General features: G+C 44.8%; 1 protein-coding gene across 7 annotated transcripts in view; it reads left to right on the top strand.

Annotated features, from left to right (window-relative positions):
* Positions 1–23,039, top strand: part of GRIA3 (glutamate ionotropic receptor AMPA type subunit 3) — a 150,010-nt gene that overhangs the window by 121,203 nt on the left and 5,768 nt on the right. For 4 of the 7 annotated variants that reach the window (XM_030497151.1, XM_030497150.1, XM_030497154.1 and 1 more), the window contains one exon: positions 7,577–7,824. In XM_030497151.1, the coding sequence (XP_030353011.1) occupies positions 7,577–7,824 (248 nt within the window). Of the gene's footprint in view, positions 1–7,576; positions 7,825–8,387; positions 8,503–23,039 lie in introns of all 7 variants that reach the window. The other 3 variants (XR_003993101.1, XM_030497152.1, XM_030497155.1) reach the window with 1 other exon arrangement.

Consider the following 23,039-nt stretch of genomic DNA (forward strand, 5'->3'; position numbering starts at 1 on the left):
GAGGCACTGTGTGTGGATACAGCCCATGGCAGAGATGGGCACAGCAGCCAGCAGTGGGTTAACCCTGTAACTGTGTCTGCACCACAGAGGCAAGCAGAGAGTGCCTCAGGGCAAAATCACTTGCTGTTTGAATGCTCTACTTTTTGGAGAGCAGCTCTATGATAACGATAATGACATTGCTCAAGACAGCGAGGACCCTGGGTTTTCAAGTCTCTCCTGCTTTATGTAATGCTTCTCTGTCACATTAATACATGCTTACTAGGGATTCATTTAAAATACATGGGTGCTGATAAATTACTCACAGCACTGCTACTGTTACTTTTGCATAATTAGAGAATATATGAAGGTTTAAAAACTCTAATGATGTGAATATGAAACATCCCCTCTTGCAGTCCACTGGGATTTCTCCATCATTGCCTGTATATTGGCTTGTTCTGTCTGGAGCTGCAAACTCATTAGACCTGACAGTGTTCAGATCATGTGCTGGAAACGCCGTTCTCTGTTAATTTATTACAGGCCAAATCCAGAGCAGGGCTGGTGTGCTGCTCAGCTGTGCAGACAGGACTGCTTTGCTAAGTATGTCACTGCTGGGGAGATGCCCCTTAGCCTGAAGGCTGATGTAATCCCCCCCTCCAGCCAGCTTGGGTGCATGCTGCCTCCTGCTCCCAGGCAGACAGAGAGACAGACAGACACATGTCACAGCCCAGCCATGCAGATCCCTGTCGTACCCATCCCCTGCCATCTCCCCACGCAGCCTTGCAGTGCGCTTCCTCAGTCAGGGTGAATGCTGGCCGAGCACTGGCTCTGGCCGTGGATCACAGGGGATTTACAAAGGCAGCTTGTCTCTTGCTGAAGACTTTCATTTTAATTTCCTGATCAGTATTGCAACAATGAGGAATGGATGGCAGCAGTAAAGTGAGGGGATGAATATAAGCGTAGTCTGAACATCAGTGTTGTGCCAGAAAAGGATGTCTTAAAATCTTGATTTACATTCTGCTACTCAGACTATTACTGACACGTCAGTGATGTCTAGTTACAGCCATAGTGAGTCTTTGCTTGTCGGTTAGTATGAGCCCAGCGCACTCCAGAAAAGATGCCTGTTAAAGCAGCTACAGCATATTACCTGCTTGCTGCCAAAGCTCATGTTTTCAAAATGACCATGATGCACGGGAAGCGAGTCTCAAAAGAAAACTCCTACAATATTGTGTTATTTTTTATAGGATGAAATTCCTTTTGTAATCGGGCCACTGTCTATGTCAGGTGTGGAAAAACTGTAGTGTTGCTGAAGCCTGGAGGGGTTCTTTGCAGGCTGCTTCTCAGCTGCGGTGTGTGTGGAGCCCTTGACCCTCCTTCCCCACCACTACATCCTCCATGAGCTCCAACTGGACTCCCATCCCTGCTCTGGTCAGGGAAGAAACACTGCCTGTGGGTTCAGAGGGCTGCCTTCAAAAGACAGCAACTGTCCTCACAGGCCCCTATAGGAGGTGTCTGAATCTTGACACAGGGAATCCTAGGACAAAGCGGGCAGCCTGGAGTTCATGGGTCTGGTCCTTCAGCTCTCTGGGTCCTTCAGCTCTCTGGGCTTCATATGCCCCAATCGAGAAAGGAAAATGCCATTTCTAAAGCAGAAGTTACAACATCATTAATTTCAACAACAAGCCAACATGATAGAGTCTCCCATCACAGACTTGACTGTGAAATATTATTCACCAGTTCACCCTTTCTTTTACATTTATGCATATGTTATCAAAGATCTGTGTATTTCTGCAAACATTCAGGCTAGTTTACATACACATGCTTGAACCTTGCTTTCCTGTGGCATCCCACCAATTCATAAACCGTGGGTAGAGTTTGGTAGATTTGGGGGTTGGCCGTGCTGAAAGAGAGATGCACTGTGCGTGCTCATGGCATCTGACCTACTTTCTTCTGCCGAGAATGTAATAAAAACAAAAGGTTTGTGTAATGATGGGATCGATTTTTCTGTCCATATAGGTAAGTAAATTGCTGGCATCACAAGTTATCTGTGGCTAAAAGCTGTGACATTGATCTGTTAAGACTTTGCCCTATGACCTCCAGTAAATGACAGCTGTGCTTTCATGTCTGCACTTGGGAGAGGGGACTAATGGTGCCCTCTGGCCTTCGTGAGAGCTGTTTTTACCTTCTCAGTAAAAAGCTTGGAAATGTCAGAGAGAGGAACCTTATTAATCATGTTCTTCTTATTAATGTAGCATCATTAGGCCAGCCTGCATGTGCCCAGAGCTGGTATTGGGCGGGGGGCTCCAACCACTGTCCTTTGCTCCTCCCAGGGAGGCAGGGCTGACCCAACGTGGGGGAGCAGAAAGGCATCAGATCAAAGCCTTATCCAAAAGAGCAAGGCAGTGGTAGCCACTGCATTGCAGTTTGCCATATTAAAGGATCAAGAAAGCAACTACCTAAAACCAATGGATCTCAAAGTGATCCCCAAGTCAGGCACCAGCAGTGGTACCAAGGCAGTCTTCTGGCATTTTTTTTCACTCCTGTCTAATAACTTGCTTTTTAATGGTTCATAAGCTACTGGATTCATTAGTTGCTGTAGGAGAGCTAATTGCACATGTGGAAGAAAAGTAATGAGTGATGATAATGAAGCTAAAGTTCACACTTAACTACCCAAGTTCATATCAGTGAGGTGTGCACGTATATAAAGGCAGCATGTATTATGCAGATTAAATGCCTGCACTGTTTTCAGTACAGACCTTTGTGTTTTGTATCAGCAACATCTGTCTGACTTAGGGCTATAAATTTCCCTAGTTAAAGAGCTGTAAAATGGTCACAGGGCTGGTGTAGCAGAGGAATGTGTTACCTTTGCTGCTTTAGGCCCTTTATTGATATCCCTCCCTACCTTTGTGTGTATGCTGTGGTCAGGATGCTCCATCCACTTTGCACTTGTCTCACTCCCATTTGCTGCACTTCCCTGTTGGATTTACTGCATTTCAGTGTATGCTGGCCAACTCCAAAGTATATTAAAGTTTATGTAGCCTGGATCCAGCCCTAAGACCAGGCAGCTGTATCTGGCTTCCTTCTGTGTCTTCTTCCTCTCCAGTACACCTGTTCCATTTCTTACACTGATACTGCTCAGCATGAAACGTTCTCCTGTTCTTCGTTATATCCCACCCCTTGGATTACTGGGGGGACTTTCTCTCTTTCTCTCCTCCCTCTTTTTTTTTAAGCTTGTTTCTCACTCTCTTAGTTTTGAAGACAGAGGTAAGAAAATTAAGATCAGTGTAATCTAAAATTTTAAACATACAGAGTAAAGGGAGAATACATAAATTAATTTTAAAAGTAAAATTGGTTTGGGTGGGTTTGGCTCATGACTGCCTGATCAACAACCATCACCTATAAGAGAACATTCTGAGGTTGACTGCTGAGAATTAATTTCCTGGTGCCTGTTATAAGAAACAAAGGAGCATTTTGGTCACTTTAATAAAACATCCCAGCAGGGTGCATGAGATGGGCATTTTGAAGAAGACCTGCAGGTTGCAGAGGAGGTGGCAGAGATGGCAAAACATTCTAAAACAGGCAAAGGGCATCCCTGTAACATACTTTAACTAGAGAGGAAAAAATGCTGTTTCTTTCAAATAGGATAGCTTCTCTGCTACCCGGTAATGGAGGAGGTGACACAATGTCACTTTTCACAGAAGTGTGAGACAGTTGCTTGCAGAGCAGGAAAGGTAATTCGGTCAGTGGGAGAAGGCTTCAGTCACAGAGATATTTTAGAGCTAGATTTAACCAATGTCAAGGAATCATCCAAGATGTGCAATATATCTGTAGGCAGTTTGGGATGTGCAAAAGTGAACCCAAGGCATCTCGTCCTGCTCAGCTGGACCCTGGTTGCTGGGGGTTTATTGTTGAATGGATTGAAGAAATAACAGCAACTGAGAGGTAAAGCTGCCCCATTCCCGCTGCCTACTGCACACTCGCCCCATCCAGCTGCGCTTCTTGACGCTGCAGCACATTGTGGGTTTGTTTGGTTTTTCATTTCAGTACTGGAGCCATCCACACATCAAAAGTAGAATGGGAATGACAGTGTTAAAATTGTGCACTAATTGAATTGGCACCTTCTTTTAAACTGAACGCACTGCTACCCAGAAGCAACATGCATTGAGGTACCGGTTAGTAACAGGCTATGTGAAGTGACTCCTCAGCATGAGGAGGTGCTGAGGTGTGTGTGGCTCATACTTCTGCATAAACATCTCCAAATAAAGAAAAAGCCAGGACTATTGACAAAGCAAAGGCCAGCTCTATTTATATCTGCAGTAAGGCTGCAATAATGAAAAGACACTTTAATGTGTCCCAGGGCCTGGATGAAACACTAAAAATGTTGCTTTTAAGAAAAAAAAAATTATAATAATATCCCCTTGAAATCCTGAGGAAATGTGTGTGGCAGACTTCTTGAGAGCAATATCAAAGAAATGAAATAGGAGTTGCAGAGCATAGGGAGTTACTACAGTTATGGGCTTTGAATTGGTTTAAATCTTTGCTTTTAAGCTTTTTTTCTAAATACCTCTTTAGAAGTAACACTTTAATGAGAGGGAAAATGTTTTACTGCCACTGAACTCTAGCAGATCTGTCAGACCTTATCTTATTTCAGAGTGTAAATCCTTTCTCTCTGGTTGCTCCTGTCTGGCCCCTCTCACAGGTGTCAGACTTCTGGGGTAACATGCAGGCAGGAACATCTGCAGAGGAGGACAGATGGGTGATAATGTTCTTTCAGCACAGGATTTGCAGCTTTATAGTTAGAAAGGAAAGAAAATTTCCTTTTCTGAAAGTCTTTTAGGAGCTTCTGGGTTTTTCAGTCTGATTTGTCTTTGGAGACAATTGGAAAGTTTGAAAAAGGAAAATATTTACTCAAAATACTGTCTTTCATTTCATCTTATTACATCTTCGACCAGCTTTAGTCAACTGGCTGTTTTGTGTCATTTTGCAGGTGTAAAACATGGCATTTCTGAGGGGGGTTGCAGGTTTCACAGCTCCTCTGGTGGCCCTGTCCCTTTCTCTAAGAAGCTTCATCATAAATCATTATTTTGGCCTCAGTGCCGCAGAGAGCAGCACTAACCAAGCAGGACTCAGTAGCCAGAGCCCATCACCTCCCTCATCTCCACTCCAGGGACACCCATGGATCCTCACCCAGACTCCTCCAGCCAGGCTCTGGCTGCTCCAAAACCAACATGTGCCCCGTGCATCTTATTTTAACCTTTCCCAGTCAATACCTGCTGTGTTCATTTCTAGGTTGCATTTTTGTCTACAGCTACTAGATCAGACCACTATACTCATTTAGTTAATTCGATAATAACAAGGTACTATGAAAATCCAATTTGGCAGAAGATGAGGTGGGCAATGAGCACATAGAAACAGAGAGCTTTATTAACCACATCATCCAAAAGAGTTAAATGAAGGGAGCAAACTATAAAGCTTAGCCTGTCTGTTAAAGCTGAAAAGAGATCTGGTTTTGAGTCATGGAATTTGGTTTTTTGAAGCATGAATGATGATATTCACCCTTTGCCCTTGAAGCAGGGAATGTGCTTTGTTTGGACCACTTGCAGCCCTGAGCATGCTGTTGGCACTCATCAGATAACTGTTATTATTAACAATGCACAGTTGTATTGGCAATTGCTTTTAGGTAGTCTGGCCAGCTGGAAAGAGTATGAAAGAACTTGCTAAAGACAGACATTCCGGTATGAGTTAGGAGATGAAAAGGAAAAGAAATTCTGGTTTATCTGTGTAATTAAAAGGCATAGTCTGCAGAGGAAAACAAGCATAGGTAATGAATGCACAGTTTTTGAATGCCAACTACTTTAGCTTGCTGAGAGATAGAGTAAAGCTGTATTTGTACCTTGGGGCTCAGAGCTGCCCCTGCCCAAACCCAATGGCCCGAGGCTGGTGGAGGCAGCGAGCAACCACACTCCACATCAGGAGTTTTTACCTGTGTAAGGACTGTTTCAGGCCCCATTTATATCCCACTTTCTCCCGTCACTTCTTCACTCCTGATGCTGGACAAACACAGCCCTACTACCCATCTTTAGCCAAACAGTGCTCTCAGTTGAAATTCCTCTTACTTGTTTTTCACACCCACCACCCAGCTAGCTCCTAACGAAGCTGTGCTGTATTGTTGTCTCTCTGATTTCCTATTGTTGATTGGGCTGACTTTAATTAGTTTGCATTTTCACTTGTTTTTCAGCTCATCAAGAAGGATAATTAAAATAAAATCTTGCCCTCTGTGGTCCTCTCCATCCATCATAGCGACACTAGCTGAGCACGTTAATCTGAAGAAGGGTGAAGGCAGGTGTGCAATGTTTGGAGGCTAGCTGTTAAGCATTGCATTATTCAAAACACATTAAATTGTCCAGAATAAGGAGGAAACATGTCTCAATCATCAAGCTGATGGACATTAACAGTCTTCTGCCACAAGTTCGTTAAATTCAGACTAGATTTAGCTGCTGCCTGCCTCATTCCCATTCTGCAAGGAAAGCTGTGGACAGGAAACTGGCAAGGAGTGGGAGGCATAAATTCCAGATACCCACAGCTTGGACCAAAAGCCTTATATAAATCCTTTGGATTTCTAGACTTTAGACAGTTGGCATTACAGCCTTCTGTCGACCAAGAAGAAAAGTTTAACCGGTAGTCCAGGATATGAATGCTTAAGAGTCTGGAGGTGGCTTTAAGAGCTGAGGGCGGTTTAAATGTTACTGGTGGGGAACAGGGAGAAGGGGAAGTAACACATTTCTCAACACTGCCAGGTTTACAAAACCTGTATGCTGAGCTAGAGGCTGTTAGGATTGGCTCAGTATCAAAATGAGGAAAACAGGAGAAACTAGATATATCTACATAACATGCAAGCAGTTAACACGAAGTTTTTTCCAGCTTATTACAAATATTTGTGTTTGTTGTCTTAGGAAAATGTGAAACTGAATTTTGAAAGTTTTGCTAGTGGTTCATAAAGGCTTTTGTAATTACTATTTATATCTGTTACATGAGCATCACTTTTAGAAGCCACAAGAGCTGTCCTGGTCTTCTGTATCATAGACCTGCCACCGCTGCTGTGAAAAGCAGACTCCCGCCTTGCTGGGAACTTGTGATAAGCAAATGTCGGTGTTTTCTAGCTGCAGGTTAGCACAAAAAACCAATGCTGAGGATTGCTGTGAAGAGGAGAGGCTGCTTCTGCATCTATTGGCCATGATGAATGAGCTAGGATTTAACGTGCTCCCTCTGGTTCAGTAGCAGAGCAGCATGCAGGTGGATAAACCCACTGCAGAGCAGGAACCGAGGCGCTGGGACAGCCACACGCTGTTACTCATTCTGACTGCCAGTTACACGGCAATTAGTAGAATAAATGTCTGAGAGATGTTTTCCGCTCCCCAACCATTTTATGGCTTGGTCATTGTTCAGGGGCAATGTGTCTCTCTCCAAGCTACCTTGACTTCTTTATTTGCTAATCAGGTATAGAGTGTTAATTATACCACTGAGCTAAGCCCAAGGAGCTCAGCCTTATGCCCTTGCCAGCACATTTCCCTCTTCATTTCCCTCCTTTCATCTCTCCCAGAGGTCAAAAATAGCCGTCTATGAGAAGATGTGGTCATACATGAAGTCAGCCGAGCCTTCTGTGTTCACCAAGACGACGGCGGATGGGGTGGCAAGGGTGCGGAAGTCGAAGGGGAAGTTTGCCTTCCTGCTGGAGTCCACGATGAACGAGTACATCGAGCAGCGCAAGCCCTGCGACACCATGAAAGTTGGCGGCAACCTGGATTCCAAGGGCTATGGTGTAGCAACCCCCAAAGGCTCAGCATTAAGGTGGGTGGAATAATATAACAATATCCATGTTGTTATAGTATTCCACCTACCCTGATGTATTGTGTTGTCATTTTCTTTCTTGTGGATTTTGAGGTAACTTTAAAGTTTAAAATCTTCAATATTCCATGGAGTTAAATAAGACGGTAAATTATGGTTTTGTTTATTTAATGCATCCTTTTTTTTTCTTAGTGTTCTCTTCGTGTTGTCCTTTCTGATTGTTTGTTGCTGTTTTAATTTTACAGTTCAATGGCTTTTTCAATTTAAATGGTAAAAGCCGAGTTAACCTGCCATATGTGACGAATGTTAACTGCATGATGTGGTGTTCTTGTTACTTTTTTTCTCAAAGACGATTTCCCCATCCCGCACACTTCAGTTTTGAGCAGATGTTATCCTCCATGCCACCTTCCAATATTTAACCCTGTATTTGCTGTACAGACATTTTGATAGCTCCACGTTCTGTGAAATTTTAGCCAATTTGTCCTCTTGTGCTCCTTTTTTTATACGTTACGATTTCCTAAGCATTTGTGCATTTTTTCTTACAAGCTATGTTTTATCGTTTCAAGAAATGCTGTTAACCTGGCAGTATTAAAACTGAATGAGCAAGGCCTCTTGGACAAATTGAAAAACAAATGGTGGTACGACAAAGGAGAGTGCGGCAGCGGGGGAGGTGACTCCAAGGTCAGCCTCAATGTCACCACAATCGGGTACCTTAGCAAAGAGTAATCGGCAAGGCTGTTATTTTACTTCTCAAGGAAAAAAAATCAAAAAACGCAAAAAAGAACGTACATTAAAACCATTCAAATAATTCTGGTGGGGAAAAAAAGTCATTTGCTCGGCCAGTAGCTCTTTTAAAGAAACGGTCTTATTTAATGTCGTCAGCAGGCTTGGTCAAGCTTGGAAACCTTATTTAACTAACAGATAGAAAGTCTAGTCTTGGTGGGACCTATGCAGAGCTAATCAGTACTTGCAACTGTACAAGGAACCGGTCACATCTAGCAGCCATACTAACCCCTGAGGACAAGGCTTCAGTCCTTCTACATGCATTAGCTATAATGCAGAGTGGTTTTGGAGAGGCTTTTTTTGCCAGCACAGGCATGGAGGTGAAGGCTTCCTTCTCCTTTGTTAGGGAGGGATCAAGCAAGGAAGTACCAGCACGCGCTGCTTTGCTGGGCTGAACCGGTGCCACCAGAGCTCCTGGGAAGAAGCCTCGTCTCTGGAGAATTGCTGCGTGTGGGGGCCTGTAGCTCAGGGAAGGAAAGGGTGGCTGCTCATCTAATCGCAGTGTGGGGTTGAGAGAACAGACAATCATAGCAAAGACATGTTACACAGAGATGGTAGTCACCTGTTAATGGTAAAATAATAGCAGTAATCGTAATGTGTAAGGAGCTAGAGCTTGCAATAGGTGAAGCTGAAAGGAGGTATGTTGCTTGCAGCAGGGAAGTGTGTTGATGCACTAAACTAGAAATGAATCTTAAGGAAATGAATCTTTGGTAGTTTTGCTTAGACTATTCAAATGTCACCTTTTGTACGCCACTGACCAGACTTCGTACGCACCTGTGCAGGAGCACTGCATCTGTGTTTGCTGTGCCATGGATTAAAACCCCAGCTCCAGTGACAGCAGTGGCAAAGCTCTCACTGCCTTCTGCTGAGCTGAGGCTTCCCCCAGCCTTCCAGGCAGCCTGTAGGGTAGTGAGACTCTCAAAGTTGCTTTAATGAGCTCCTATATTGCAAAACCAGTGTGCTTTCAAATTGCCAACCTTACCCTGTAACACTGGCAATTTCTGCAGTCTTTAGCCTGGTGAGGACGAGCTGTAGCTAGAGCAGGCTGGGTACAGTTGGTCACCTTGGGTACAGGAATTACAAGTAAATTAATTTTAAATACACTTGTCCTGAAAAGTACGGAGATTCATTTTCATAGTGACAATCTCCTACAGCTAGTAAAACCAGTTCCTTAGGAACAGTAACTCCTAATCTCTCTTATAAAAATGCTCCAGCTTTGGTCCAAAATCAATAATAACAGTATTTTCAGTAAACTGCAGTTTCGGACAATTACTGCAAATTACTGCTGCATTCTATTAATAAGAGTTGCTTACAGTTGGCTACGTAGCAAATTGCTCAGCTACTCATCTCTGATGTTAGCACAAGCCACTGTGTAATAATAAAAGAAGGAGAAGCTCTCGAACTCAGGTTTGTTCAATAACTGGAGGTCTGCAGTGCTCAGCAGCAGCCTGAAGATGAGCACGAGCCTTTTTATGCTCATCCTTCACATAACATTTATATATAATGTTATATTTGCCAGTATATTAAACGTTTTACATTCTCCTGGGATCCAGCACCACATTGTCTCATGCTGCCTCTGTGAAAGAAAATGCTTTGTACAAACCAGCTTCAATGAACTCCATTGCTTTGAGTTCATTGAATTAAACCCAGCCAACTAACACTTATAGCCCTCAGGAAGCTAAAAAGAATTTTAAAAATCGTCACAATTAGGGCAGGGCCATTCTATTTTTAACTTGTGCTGAAAGACTTTTTACAAAGAGCAGCACCATCCCTTCGCTCTGGTCAGGTAATGTTAAGGGAGTGGAGTCAGGTCTGCTGTGATAGAATGGTTTGGTATCCAGTGAAGAGGGAAGGGGAGCAAACACAACGACATGTACCTTGCTGGTTTAATCCATAAATCACAAAGCACTGTCTTTCCACAGTTATTCATAACATGCTGTGATGAAGGACTGCTTGTTTGTTTAAGCTGCAGACATTGCCTCTCGGAGGCACGGCTCAGCCAGCAGAAGTCCCCAGGGAGGAGAATGTGAATCAGAAAAAACCTCCCACCGAAGACTAGACTAGGGGAGGCAGGGAAAGGGTTAGCTGTTGTTTCCAGAGATGTTGTAAATCAAAGGGATTTTTCGTTATGAAGGTAGCTTTCTTTCTAGGTAGTGTTTTGTAGGCACCGAATGCCACAGGCTGCAATGTCACGGTGTTGCAGCAGGTGGGCAGATGTCTTTCTGGGCACACACCCCCCCATCAACAGCCACTAATGCCCAGTTCAGGCGTCCCCAGCCCCACAGGAGCCCGGCTGCCCTTCTGGGAAGGTGAGCACCAGTGCTGCCCTCCAGGCGCACTGACACTTGCTGGCCTCTCTCTTCTCCTCTCATTCCTCCCATAAGAACCCTGAGTTGCCCTCGTCATCTCATCCCATCTCTCTGGTTAGTCGTTTCTATGAACATGGCTTCATTTATAGAGCATTTCAGAAGAGTCGCATCAGAACTTTTCTTCCCTTAAAAGAGGTGGCAGCTGGGGGGCATTGAAGGGGACGGGGTGGTGAAGGTGCCTCAAGCGGAGATGTAGACCTTGCAGCCTGTCACACAGGGCAGCACAGGGACCATTACTCACTTGGGGCAGCTCTCTCTACCAGCTGAGCTGACAGAACATCTCTCTCAGCTTCGCCAGTAGAGACCCAGGCTTGGGAAACAGCCGCCCCGAGTTTGTAATCAGCTGCTTCCTACATTGTGTCTGTAGCTGTGAGCCGTTGCAGACTGATGGTGCCAGTGTCTTAAGCTGAACTCCTCTGTGCAATAGAACATTCTAGCTTGTGCTGAAAGCCAGAGGTAAGTATGCAGCCTGTTTGCTTCTGCCAGTGCCCAGTGTTGTCCCGCACAGGACCCAGCACCCAGAAACGCCCTCCCATGCTCCTCCTCCCTGCGGTTAGCATGTGGTTCGCCTGTGCTTGGAGATGAATGCTTCCAAGTTGTGAGTTCACCTCTTGTTATTGTGTCTTCATCACCATTGGAAAAGTAAACAGTTACTTCACGTTTCACAAGGATTTTGAGTCTTGTAGCAGGAAAAAGAAAAGGTATTCAAATTCCTGCAAGTTTTGGGATCTGTTTGGTGGCACAGATTGTAATGTTAGTCCTTTGAGCATCCCATGCTGCTGGGGTCCACATGTACTTTAAGTCTAAAGAGATTGTGCTGTTCTAATGAGATTGTTTTAAAGGCCCAAGCTGATATATGTCTCATTTTCAGTACTACCAGTATATGCCAGCGCTGGTGTGGAGCAGAGGGTGCCAGTCTGCCCCACAGTGTCTTGGCTGTCGGTACTGCCCTGGTGAAGGGAGTTACCCATTTCAGTAGTGGTCCTTATTTAAGAAGTCCAAAAGGGAACGTGCTCCATCCATACGTGATTTGTCTGTGATGCATGTCGATATGTGTGCGCTAACTTGGCTGGTGCAGACATTCTGGTACATGCATCAAAATGTGTTCACTTAGCTCTCCTAAATGAGCATGGATTTAGTTTCATCTGTTGGATTCATGGTAAATTATACCATCTTCAAATTCTTCTGTACATGTGAGCTGAGTTCTCAATCATGAGAGAATGCAAAATAGTAGTTATAAAAAAAAACCCAAAACATATTCCAGGAAATATGTTAGTGTATTATGAGTTTGGAAACTAATTATTTTGTTTATTACGCAATCCTATCCGAGTGATGGCTGAATAAGAATTTAACAAGCAGTAGACAAAAGGGGATGCAGACAGTCATAGCAGGCTGAGTGACTTAAGTGAAACTAATTATTCAGTTGCATAGGAACAATTTTCTGCTAAGATAAATTTCTGTAGTTCTGCTGTTGATACATTTCTTGTATTCTTACACCTTCACGGTAACATTTAATGACAACCAACACAGAAGGAGACTGTTTGAGTGCAGCATCTCGCCAATTTCGCGTGCCAAGATTCCTTGCTAATTATTTGACTTAATTTCTTTAATATATTCTTTTTTTAGGCTGATACCTCTTTTGGAGTACATCTGAAATGACATGTGATGCAATACTACTCCATTTTTCAGCTGTTTCTTTTTAATCACAGGATTACTTTTCCAGTGTGCTAGTTGAGTTCTGCCCTCAGAGCCACGCTCCATAAAGCATCACATTCCCAAGCCCTTCCGAAATGTGAGTGTGGCCATTAGCAGATGGAATTTGTTCCCCCATTTCTTTGTGCTGTTTTGCTTTGATACATTTTCAGCACAGCCGTCAGCATTTGTGGCATAATTTTTTTAAGTAAGTGGCATATTTTTAGAAGAAATCTGTTCTGCATTACTTTAGATGATACCTGACATCTAAAGAGCGCCATTGCCAAACATGCTCTGCTTTAAAGAGAATATTTTCCCAAGGAAGTATTTCCCAAGTTTCCCCAAGGAAATGGCTATCTTAAAAAGATGCAACTCAATGTATTTAAGCAATTTGTTTGACATTATGTTAATCAGCATGAATTTACTTGCCACCCATTCTATAGGCCTGGGTTATGAGCTGGAAAAAGATAAAATGGCTGGTCAGAGCCAGTAACAGTAGCACAGAGCTAATTCATGCTCAGAGCTAGGAAAGTAATATGAAATTATCGTATTGTGCAAATTAGTGACAAAGCAAAAGAATACTTTAAAAGGAAGACATCAGAGTATTTGTTTAATTGACAGCTATTAGTTTATAGCATATTAGGAAAGAATACTGTATATGTTTAGTGCCAATGATGAAGTCTTAATGCTCTAGGAGCATTAAGAGCATTCATTGGAGCATCTCACTTAGAGCATTGCCAAGAAGGGCAGAGAGCCTGCTCTGGTTTGCAGAAATATCTGTGCTGTTTGAGGGTATTTTCCTGGGATTGTAACTAGGAGACTCAGAACGAGAATTTGGGACGAGCAGGTTGCCCAGGCTGGGAAGGAGCTGGTAGAGTCAGGGTTGGCAATTGAGAATTAAGAACTGCTTTGTTTTGCCTGCATAACCTTTAGCATTGTGGGGACTAGCTTTGCTGCCTTGTTGAAGGTGGACCTGAGTGTGCAAGGAAACATGCTTGTGCAGCGTTAACTGCGGCAGAGCCAGGCCTTGTGCAGAGGCACTAATCCTGCCTTCATGGCCACAAGGAATCTTAAAGATGACTCCTGCACTCATTTGGAGTGCAGCACCTGTGGTGCTGAACAGTTAATATCCATAAATTGCTTGCATGAGTCATTTATCCTGCATTGTAAGCATCAGTATGGGAAAAGCCGAGGCACAGCTCCTTGGGACTGGAAAAGGAAAAAGGAAAACCAGCAGCTCAAAGTAAGGCTCCCAGCAGCAGGAGCAGGGTCCTTCCTTTGAGCATCTCCCAGGGGGTCTGGGCTTGGCTGTTCCCTCTTTAATGGTAACTGCTGTCACTTTACGTACAAAGGGAAAAGTAAATGCCTTTCTTCTTCTTCTTCAAAGTAATTCTGATGTTTCAGCATTGAGCTCACGTTGGAGGACGCAGGCACTTGTGCTGCTCTGGTGGATTTCTGTGTGCTCGCCAGCACTGTAATCATGAGTCGGACACCTCTAGCTTTATACAAGCGACGTAGCTGTTCTTTGAAAGTCTTGTGTAGCCTTTGGACTAAGCAGCAGCTGCCTAAGAAGCCTGAGAGCAGGAAGCAGAAGAAGCCATCCCAAGAGGAAAATAAATCATAGAAGATGGGGGGAAAATGGATGTGTCTAGAGGCAAGAGAAAGAGAAGGTGAGGGGATAGCCTGCGTGCAAGGTAAGTTCAGTCTTTTGCTCATATCCACCCAGGTTAGAAGGATCCAGGCAATAACAGGAAAGATCCCTGTTGTTTCAGATGTTGTAGGCTTGAGCGTGATACTGAGCATCTGCCCTTCCTTATTCTGCCTCCCTGTTTGAGTAGTTCTTCCTCCCACACCCTTGGCACATCTGTACCTCCAGTCTCAGGCACTGCTGTGAATGAACTACAGTGACTTGTTACAGCTTGCATTTCCTAATCCAATAGGCATGTATTATTGCATTAGCACTTGGTGTCTCTATTAGATTATGATACTGTTAGTACAGAGTTTAATTTGTTTGAGCTACATTTATGAAACATATAAATATACTTTCCTAGAGACAGTCACTGCTGGCAAACAGAGGCTGCAAACTCTCTGCAGGAGCTTGCAGTCTCAGCTGGGAACACCTCTGGCTCTGTGCAGGTGTATTCAGAGTGTGTGTAGGTGTCACAGTGACATCGTGCATCTGTGTATGTCTCCCAGTTAAAACATGGGAATTTAAAATGTATACCAAGTTACTGCAAGGAAAAACCCCATAGATCCCACAGGGATACAGTGGTTGCTCCAGCCTGCCTCTGAAAAATAGAGTTCTTTTAGTCAGTTCAATGTTTCTTGACACTATTTATCGAAAAACACAGTAATGAAGACTAGAACAAAGTTCAGTTATGAAGAACTCTTGCAGCTACTAAATACTCAGCAGTAACTAGAAAACCATCCAAACAGATGATTTGACTAGTGCTGCAATGGCTGTGCTGTGTCCAGCACCCTTTGCAAAGCCTCTGGTTTGCAGGCATTTGCCATCAGAGCCAAACTGCAAGCAGTGTGCCTACGCAGGAGTCACTAAGGCCCTCTGAACAGAAGCAGTCCTTGCTGGTTGACACCCCATGTCACACTGCAGGAGAAGCCACCGCCTGTCTCCATCTCCCATAGCTGCAGGCTCTGTTGCTGGCAGTACCACAGTGCAAAGAAACGCTAAAAACTCCTTTGTGTGCTATTTCATAGGGAAGATTTTTGTCATCCTGTGACAGTAACAAAAGGCACAAAAGAGGCAAAACGTGCAGCGACATCCTGAAGGAGGGTCCTCGCCCAGCTGTGGGATGGCATCAGATGAGCACACGGCCAGCACTGTCAGCGGGGAGCTGCAGTCCCAGGATGCTGCTCATGGGCCTTGGTGCCTTCAGCAGCAGGAACTGCTTCTGGCTCTGCTGTTGAGGAAGAACAACATCCTTCTGCCACGGGATTTATTGCTGTGCCCAATGCCTCCAAGCACTATCCCAGTCATCAGCATGCAGTGTGTTTCTTAGTGCCTGGGGGATATATGGAGCTTGAGGCACTGAGTTTTAATCTTCTAATTTTGAAAGATCTTTGTCTTTTCAAACTAGATGGCTTCCGCTTTTATCCCTTCTTCTGCAAACCCATAAAGCATTTCAATCCCTCAAATGTTAAATCTTGTAGATGTGCAATTGCTGGTAGCACAGACGAGCGAAAAAAATGGTGCAGGTCTGAAATGGTAGCAAAAAGCAACCAAGTGTTCATTTCTTAAAGAAGAAATGCCTGGTGCTTTTTCTGTGAATTCCATATTAAATGTACAGTCTGAAATACAGAAGATCACTTTCAGAGACAGAAGGTGACAAATAGGAATAGTGAGTGACCATATGTTTTTCTGCCTTTATTTTCAGGGCTCCTGCTTGAAGTACCACATAACTGTAGTCTTTAAACAAACATAGTTTTAATAATATGCCCACTTCCATCTGAAATCTTCCCCCCACACACCCCCCCCCCACTCATGGGTGCGTAGCAAAACATGAAATTGTGACACGGAGACACTGCTAAATTGTTAAATTATGACAAGCAGATAGATTTGAGCTCAGAAAGAGTGGAGCTCTTGGACAATGCATTCACCCGCAGGTTTCGTATCTAGTCAGAAGCTATTTCAGTAACAAGATCTGACAAAAAGCCCATTCAATAGTTAAGGATCAGGCTGGGATTTATAGAGCTTGGGGGAATAAAGTGCCTTATTTAATTTAGATGGGTCTTTAACCTCAAGCAATGCCCTCTAGAGAAACATCACTGGTATCTCTGATTTCGTATCACTTCCTGGGTTGCTTCTATCTTTATATTTTAACGATTCCAAGATGGTTGTTAGTGAGGTTTTTATGGTATCCTGTCAAATTAAGCAGAGTGCCCTGGCTTCATTTCTGCATCTGTCAGTGCCCTGTGGGCCGTGCAACTGGCTCGGAGACCCTGTGGGGGCCACTGGCCTTCTGCCCGCTCAGGTCCCGTGAGCAGGACTGGAGGCCCCATTAGCATCACCTCCCCTTCCGCCCATCAGAGCTGAGCAGGGAAGGTTGGTGATGTGGCATGATGGCTTTGAGGGGTTCCCTGCAGTGCTGAATGTGTGGGGCTGAAATCTCAGTGCAGAGCTATAGTGCAGTCATTTGGGGTTGTTCTCCCTGTCCCCTTCAGATATTTACCTTTCAGAGCATGGTAGAGGTGACGCTTTGCATGTGTCCGCAACAAGCTTCCCCTGAAGTCAGTGGAGTTTGCCAGTGATACCGACAGGAACAATTAATTCAGTGTTTTCAGTAGTTTACCCCTAGAGGATTTTTGGAAGCATTCTGAATTAAGAAAATGCCTGCTTGTGCATTAGTCCACTTGCTTTTCCTCTGACACCACGAGGTGGATTTTAGAAACCCGAGCATTTAATGTCTAGTCTAAACTCTCTGATGTTACAACGTTGTTGGTTGGGTTGTGCTGATGTCAGCAATCCCAAGGATGCTCCAGCCAGCAAGGACAGCTTGGGTCATTAGAAACAAGAGAAAAACAAGTGCTGCTGTGTAAGTGAGAGTGCTCTAAATATGTCAAATTCCTAGATTAGGTAAAAATAACAGGGATTAAAAATAAAACAAGTCAAAAGAACACTTCATAATGTACTAACCAACACCTGGTACCACAATGGACTTTCACCTCCTTCACATCACTGGAATGGGAGGGATGCAGTTCTTCGTCTGGCTGCACGGCTCAGCAAGGTTCTGCACGCTGACTCGGAGGGAGGACGTCACACTTCATTCATATTGCAATATTCAGAGGACCAGATTTGCCAGAAACCTCCTGTGGCTTTTTGTTGCTCTGATCCCACAAATCGGCAATAAACCTGGCCTAGCCAGATATTGGACCAGATTTACAGCTGCTCTGTGCCTGTGTGGTATGACACAGCTGGAGCCCAAGGCTGTCTTTGGTGCTGTGATTTTACCTCCCCTGATGTACCCAAATGGCCAGCGCCAGGGCACATCATAACACAAACAGCTTTGCTGTAAATACCACATCCTTAGTGATGTGTGCCTGCTTTTCCATGGCGCTTCTCCAGCCAGAGTTACTTGGCATCTGATGTTGTACGGCCAGGAAAAAAATGAAAAAGGGCATGTTAGTGACCATGCAGGATTTTGCATTGTGGCAATGTGTATTAAGTACATGGGGCAGTCATGCCTCTGGCCTTCTAGCCAGACCTGTTAGCAACGGACAAAGCTCCTGTTGGCCATGTCTACCATACTTTCAGAGCCAGCACCCATCAGAATTGTGAGAAGGATTGCTGTTGCCACTGGCCTTAAATTTCTTAGCTTCATCACTGAGAGAACTCTGTACCTGAGTGAGATGGCACACATCCCTGCCCGGTGATGCTGGGGACGCATATGTCCTGCCTGTGTAGCACTGCAGAAGCCAGCGAGCCCTCCGGCGTGGGGACCACTCATAGGAGCAGTGGAGCTGTGGTGGCTGGAGCTCTTGCCTTGCAGTTGGCATCCTCCTGAGCCAGCCAGGCAGCCAAACATCCTTCCCTGGGCTGAGGTGCCGATCAGCTCTTCTGCAGCTTGTTCTCTGCTATCCTGAGCCACAGCCCTGGGCATGAGTGGACGGAGGACATTTTCACGACCAGAGAGGAGCTCTCACTGCTGATGTTATTCTGCTCTTCCCTCAAGCTCATGGGTGATTTCTTCACCCTCTACCCCTGAAAAAAACCTGCATTTGGACTGAAGATGCTGCAAGCATCTTCAAGTGTTCAACTGCAAGTGCTGAGAAAATGCCGTGTTGGACCCTGTACACCAAATATCCTAAGGAACATCAGAAACTGGCTGATGATGAGTGAAGCACCTGCAGTTTGTAAAACCCGGGTGGTGAAAGGTGCCAGGGCAGCCTCTTGGCAGCCCCGCTGCCTGGGAGATTCAGTGCCACCCATGGGCTGCCCACCCCATCCTGTACAACTGAGGAAGCCCTTTAATTAGTGCCCCAAAGAGCCTGTACTTGTTACACCTTTTCTCTGCAGCTCCCTTTTCTGAAAGATTGTGTCTAAATATTCTGAATTCTGAGCAGTGGTTCATCTGGTTTGAGGGAGCAGTGTGCTGTCTGCCATGTTCATCTGCTCTCCTTGGCAGTGATCATTTTTGGGTATAACATTTATATAGCATCCATTAGAGCATGGAATGAGATGTGAATTATCCAAAGCTGTTCCAATCACCACTTAAATCTTTATGGATTACAAGTAATAAACATAACTACAGTGTTGCTGAGACTTTATACCGCTAAAACACCAGTTACACACAGCCAGTGAAACTCTTCAAATTATTGGGTGAGATTTTCAAGTCCCAAAGTGATTTTTGCTCCTAAATCTCACCAGCTCTTCTCTGTATCATCTGCTGTGACTTGTGAGGACCAAACCAAACACTGGCTACAAAGCCACTAGCATCAGTACATCCCATTGCTTGTTCCTGGAAAACGGCCCTTTCCTGGCAAGATCAGGATGTTCTTTCATAAATTGACAGCACTTTTCCAAGAAGCTGCTCAGTCTCTTCTGTGCAGTGTGAGTTCATTCAGCAAAGGGTCCTATTTGCAGCACAGGCACATAAACACAATGGCCAGTAACTAGAATCAGATTGCACAAAGAGCAGCCTGGCCAGCTTTTGCAGTTGTATGTGGGACTTCAGCCTGCTGGGTCTCTTTATTAAGCCAGGAGAAGCTAGAGAGATGGCACTAGGTAAAATATCTGGTTAGGGTAATCTACTTTATGTAGGTGCAGGAGAAATCACGTAAAAGAACTTAAAATGTCATTAATTAAACTAAAAACCTGTTACAATTTATTTGAGAAGGACAGAAATTATACCTTCTCACATTTGGAACTGATAAAGGACTATTTCTTCTACTTCAAACTTGTTCTAGCCAGAAAGAAGTATTATAATGCCACCAGTTTTCTCAATGGAGATAAAAATTACTGCAGCTAACGTGAAATTGGTGCTGTGGTGACTGGAGGCAGAGCAAGAAATCCTTCAGACAGGGTGAGTGTGTCTCAAAGAGAAGTAAGAAGAGAGAGCAGATGGCCTCTGCATCATCGTGTTCCCTTTTTTCCATATTAATGGTGTAGATGGAAAATAGGTAATAATGAAATACAAAGAAAAAGCATACAGCAGCTCTTTCTTCTGAGGGATGACCTCACACGGTAGCATGGTGAACATACTCAGCCTGGCAGCGATGCTGTACTGTATGCGAGATCGACAATGACAAAGAAGTGCTGTCACAGTTCCTGAATTTGGAGGAAGAGGTGGCCAGAAGTTTTAAACTTAACCCAAAGCTTTTGGGACCTAGTTCAGGGGTGAGATTTCAATGAGTGAATGCACATTGTCTGTCAAAAATCTATCAATCAGCATCGTCCTGTCAACTGGGGTCACCAGCAACAAGAGTGCAGCATGACTTTGGGGGCTGGTGTCCTGGGCCAAGGGGGGCTGAAATGCAGCAGGGAGGAGGCCCCAGGGCCATGCAGCAAAGGGAAGAGGATATTCCCTTTGATATGGTTGCGTTTGGAAAAAGACTAGCACAGCTTGGTTTCTAGCAGTAACTGATGGCTGAAGAGGAAAGTAATGCAGCCAGCACCTGAGCGTATCTCCCACCAGGGGAGCACAGAAACCAAACTGCTGGAACACCAATGAAACCTACCTCTGTCCCAGGTGTAAAGTCATGTTTGCAGCCAACTCTGATGAAGTGAAGCCTGTGAGAACAGATGGACTCTGATCTTCTTAAAGTCATGCCTCTCAAATAAATCAACCATAGCAAATGGCTTAATTTGCTATCTGGGGCAATACTGTTCAGTATGAGGCTTCTGGTACCACTTCTCTAGATTCAGTTCTTCCCGTCATTTGTAGATGTCAGCAAAAAACATCTTAGCAGGGTTTGGCAAAGCTGCCAAACAGACCCAGCCTCATGTGGTTAAGCCTGGATCAGCCAAACCTACTACATCTGGATGAAAAGCACAAGCAAGCAAACAAAAACAGCCTTCAGTTATGAAGAGGAAGAAAACAACTGCAAGTTTCTGTGACATCCAGAACACTGACATCCTGATCGTAATTGCCTCAGCTTGTTTTCTTGGGCATACAGAGCACAACAAGAGAACAACAAGAACATTTTCCTTTGATAAAAACAACCAAACTAATAGAAAGCTGGTCTGGAAACCACACCTGGGGAGATGAAAAAGAATGCTGTCATGAATTAAAGCTGACAAAAAACAGATGAAGCCACGTGGGAAAGGGCCGAGGACCTCATAGGATATCCCACACAGCCCAACAGCAACCTAATTAAATAAGCAGCTGGAAAGCACAAAATTACCCCAGGAGAAAGATGAGGAAATGTAAGCCTTTTGAGATAGAGACCCAGAAACTGAGTAAATGATCCTCTGAGCTGGTTTTGGGCAGCACAGCTGGCTGGGGAGACAGGTAGGCAGCTGGGACTCAGCCTTCCCAGGGGATTTGGGCTCATTTAGTCTCTCCATTCTTCTGCCTCTGAGGCAATAAAAGAAAATCCCTCCTCAAACAAACAGTGCCAGGGCAACCTATGAAGAATCCCCTTCCTGCAGCCAACAGCCCTAACTCCCAGAAGAACCCTGCACTTCCCTCTACAATGACCAACAAAACACTTCTGCATTTTAGTAGCCTTTGACCTGCCAGCATGGTCAGGGTGCTGGTGCTGCCCAAGGACCTCCTTTGGGACCGGTTGAGTTGCAAGCTGAGGTACAGTGTGGAGGATGCACATTCAATGTGCACTGGTGAGCACTTGGTGAGAAAAATACCACGATCCAGACGTCCATGGGGATCTCAGCCAAAGCCATGCCTGACTGTTGAATGGAACAAGCCTGGACAGCTACTCAAGAGACGAGCAATCAGAAAATGTACCAGCAACCAGGCTTACTTTTCAATATATTTACTTGGGAATCTGGGAGCTGAAGGTCCATCCCACACCAGCTTACATTGTACCCCCATGGATGACGGCGCTGGACCGGGGGCTGCAGGGACCGCGTCTTCTCCTACCATCAGGTCGCTGAAATCCTGCTGCACTGGGGAGCAGATCATGCATTAAGAGGTTTTGGGATTAATTTCCTGGAAACAGATGAAATTGTTCCTTAGAACTTTGACTGAACAAGCTGCATTGTACGCTACACAAATTAGTGCCTTGTCTAGCACATTCAGAGGGCTGCTTTGCCCTGGTACATGCTGTTCATCCCAGTGCAAAGTAGCAGAGCCAAGGGAGGCTGGAGCTCACTCAGGCAAAGTCCTGGTTGTCTGTGTGTTGGGGGAATGGGATGGGCACAGGCAGGGGAGGACAGGCACCAGCTATTGCTTCATGTCAGACTCGCTTCCGACAGTTCCTCCTTACACGGTCCTTACACGACCTGTCCGTCTCGTAGCAGCCACCAGCAGTCAGCCCCACGCCAAGCCTACAGCCCCTCGGCACAGGAGCAGCCCGGCATGGAGACAGCTCCACCAGCAAACGGTTGGTGGGTCTGGAGCATGCAACAGCTCCTCAGCACTTGCTCTGCTCCTCCTACCAGCACAGAGGGACAAAGCAAATCACCTCAACCTGGGCAGTACCTCATCTGACAAACAGGGCCATGACAAACTATAGTGAAAACCCCAGTTCAGGCAAATTCCCATCTGTTTAGTTAAGATAATTTTAGTTTACTACTACTTATTTTTTCCTTGCCAATTGCATGTGTGCAATTAGCTGCAATCTTGACTCTAAAAAAAATATAAAGCACCCTAATTAGCATATTAAGCCTCTTCATTTCCCAATACTGTATAATGTTGTGAAAGCTAATCTATAATGTATTGGGTACTATGCAAATTCTCTGTACTCCATATGGGGTTTATAAAGGCATGCAAATTAAAAATAGGGTTTGGAATAGGGCTGGGGGAGGGAAGAATTTGCACAATAAAAAATGCGGATGGGGGAAAGGTGTTTATAATCTTCTCCCTATTGTTTGTGTATTCTCAGCTGCACAATGCTTTTCAAAGCGGAGAGATGTATTGCATAAAATCTCTCCAAATTGGATAGTTTTTAAATGAAATTTAAAATGAGAGCACTGTTCTCTAAGCAATAATCCACACCACACTCTCTGCTGAGGCTTGTAATGGGTCGGTAAAGGTACTCAGCTTCCACTGACTTGCATTGCAATCATGCACAGCTTCTTGTAGCATCTTTGCCTGGGTGTCACCAGGGGCCTCATCACAACACAGGTACCCAGGAGGGCCCACGGGGGTGGTTTGTCCAGGACCTGGCTGGTCCCCAGCAGCATAAACCAATGGGGCCAGTGCATTACTTGCAGCACCCAGGGCGTTTGCAGTGCCT

The sequence above is a fragment of the Strigops habroptila genome, chromosome 9 (genome assembly GCF_004027225.2).
Source record: "Strigops habroptila isolate Jane chromosome 9, bStrHab1.2.pri, whole genome shotgun sequence".
NCBI lineage: Eukaryota > Metazoa > Chordata > Aves > Psittaciformes > Psittacidae > Strigops > Strigops habroptila.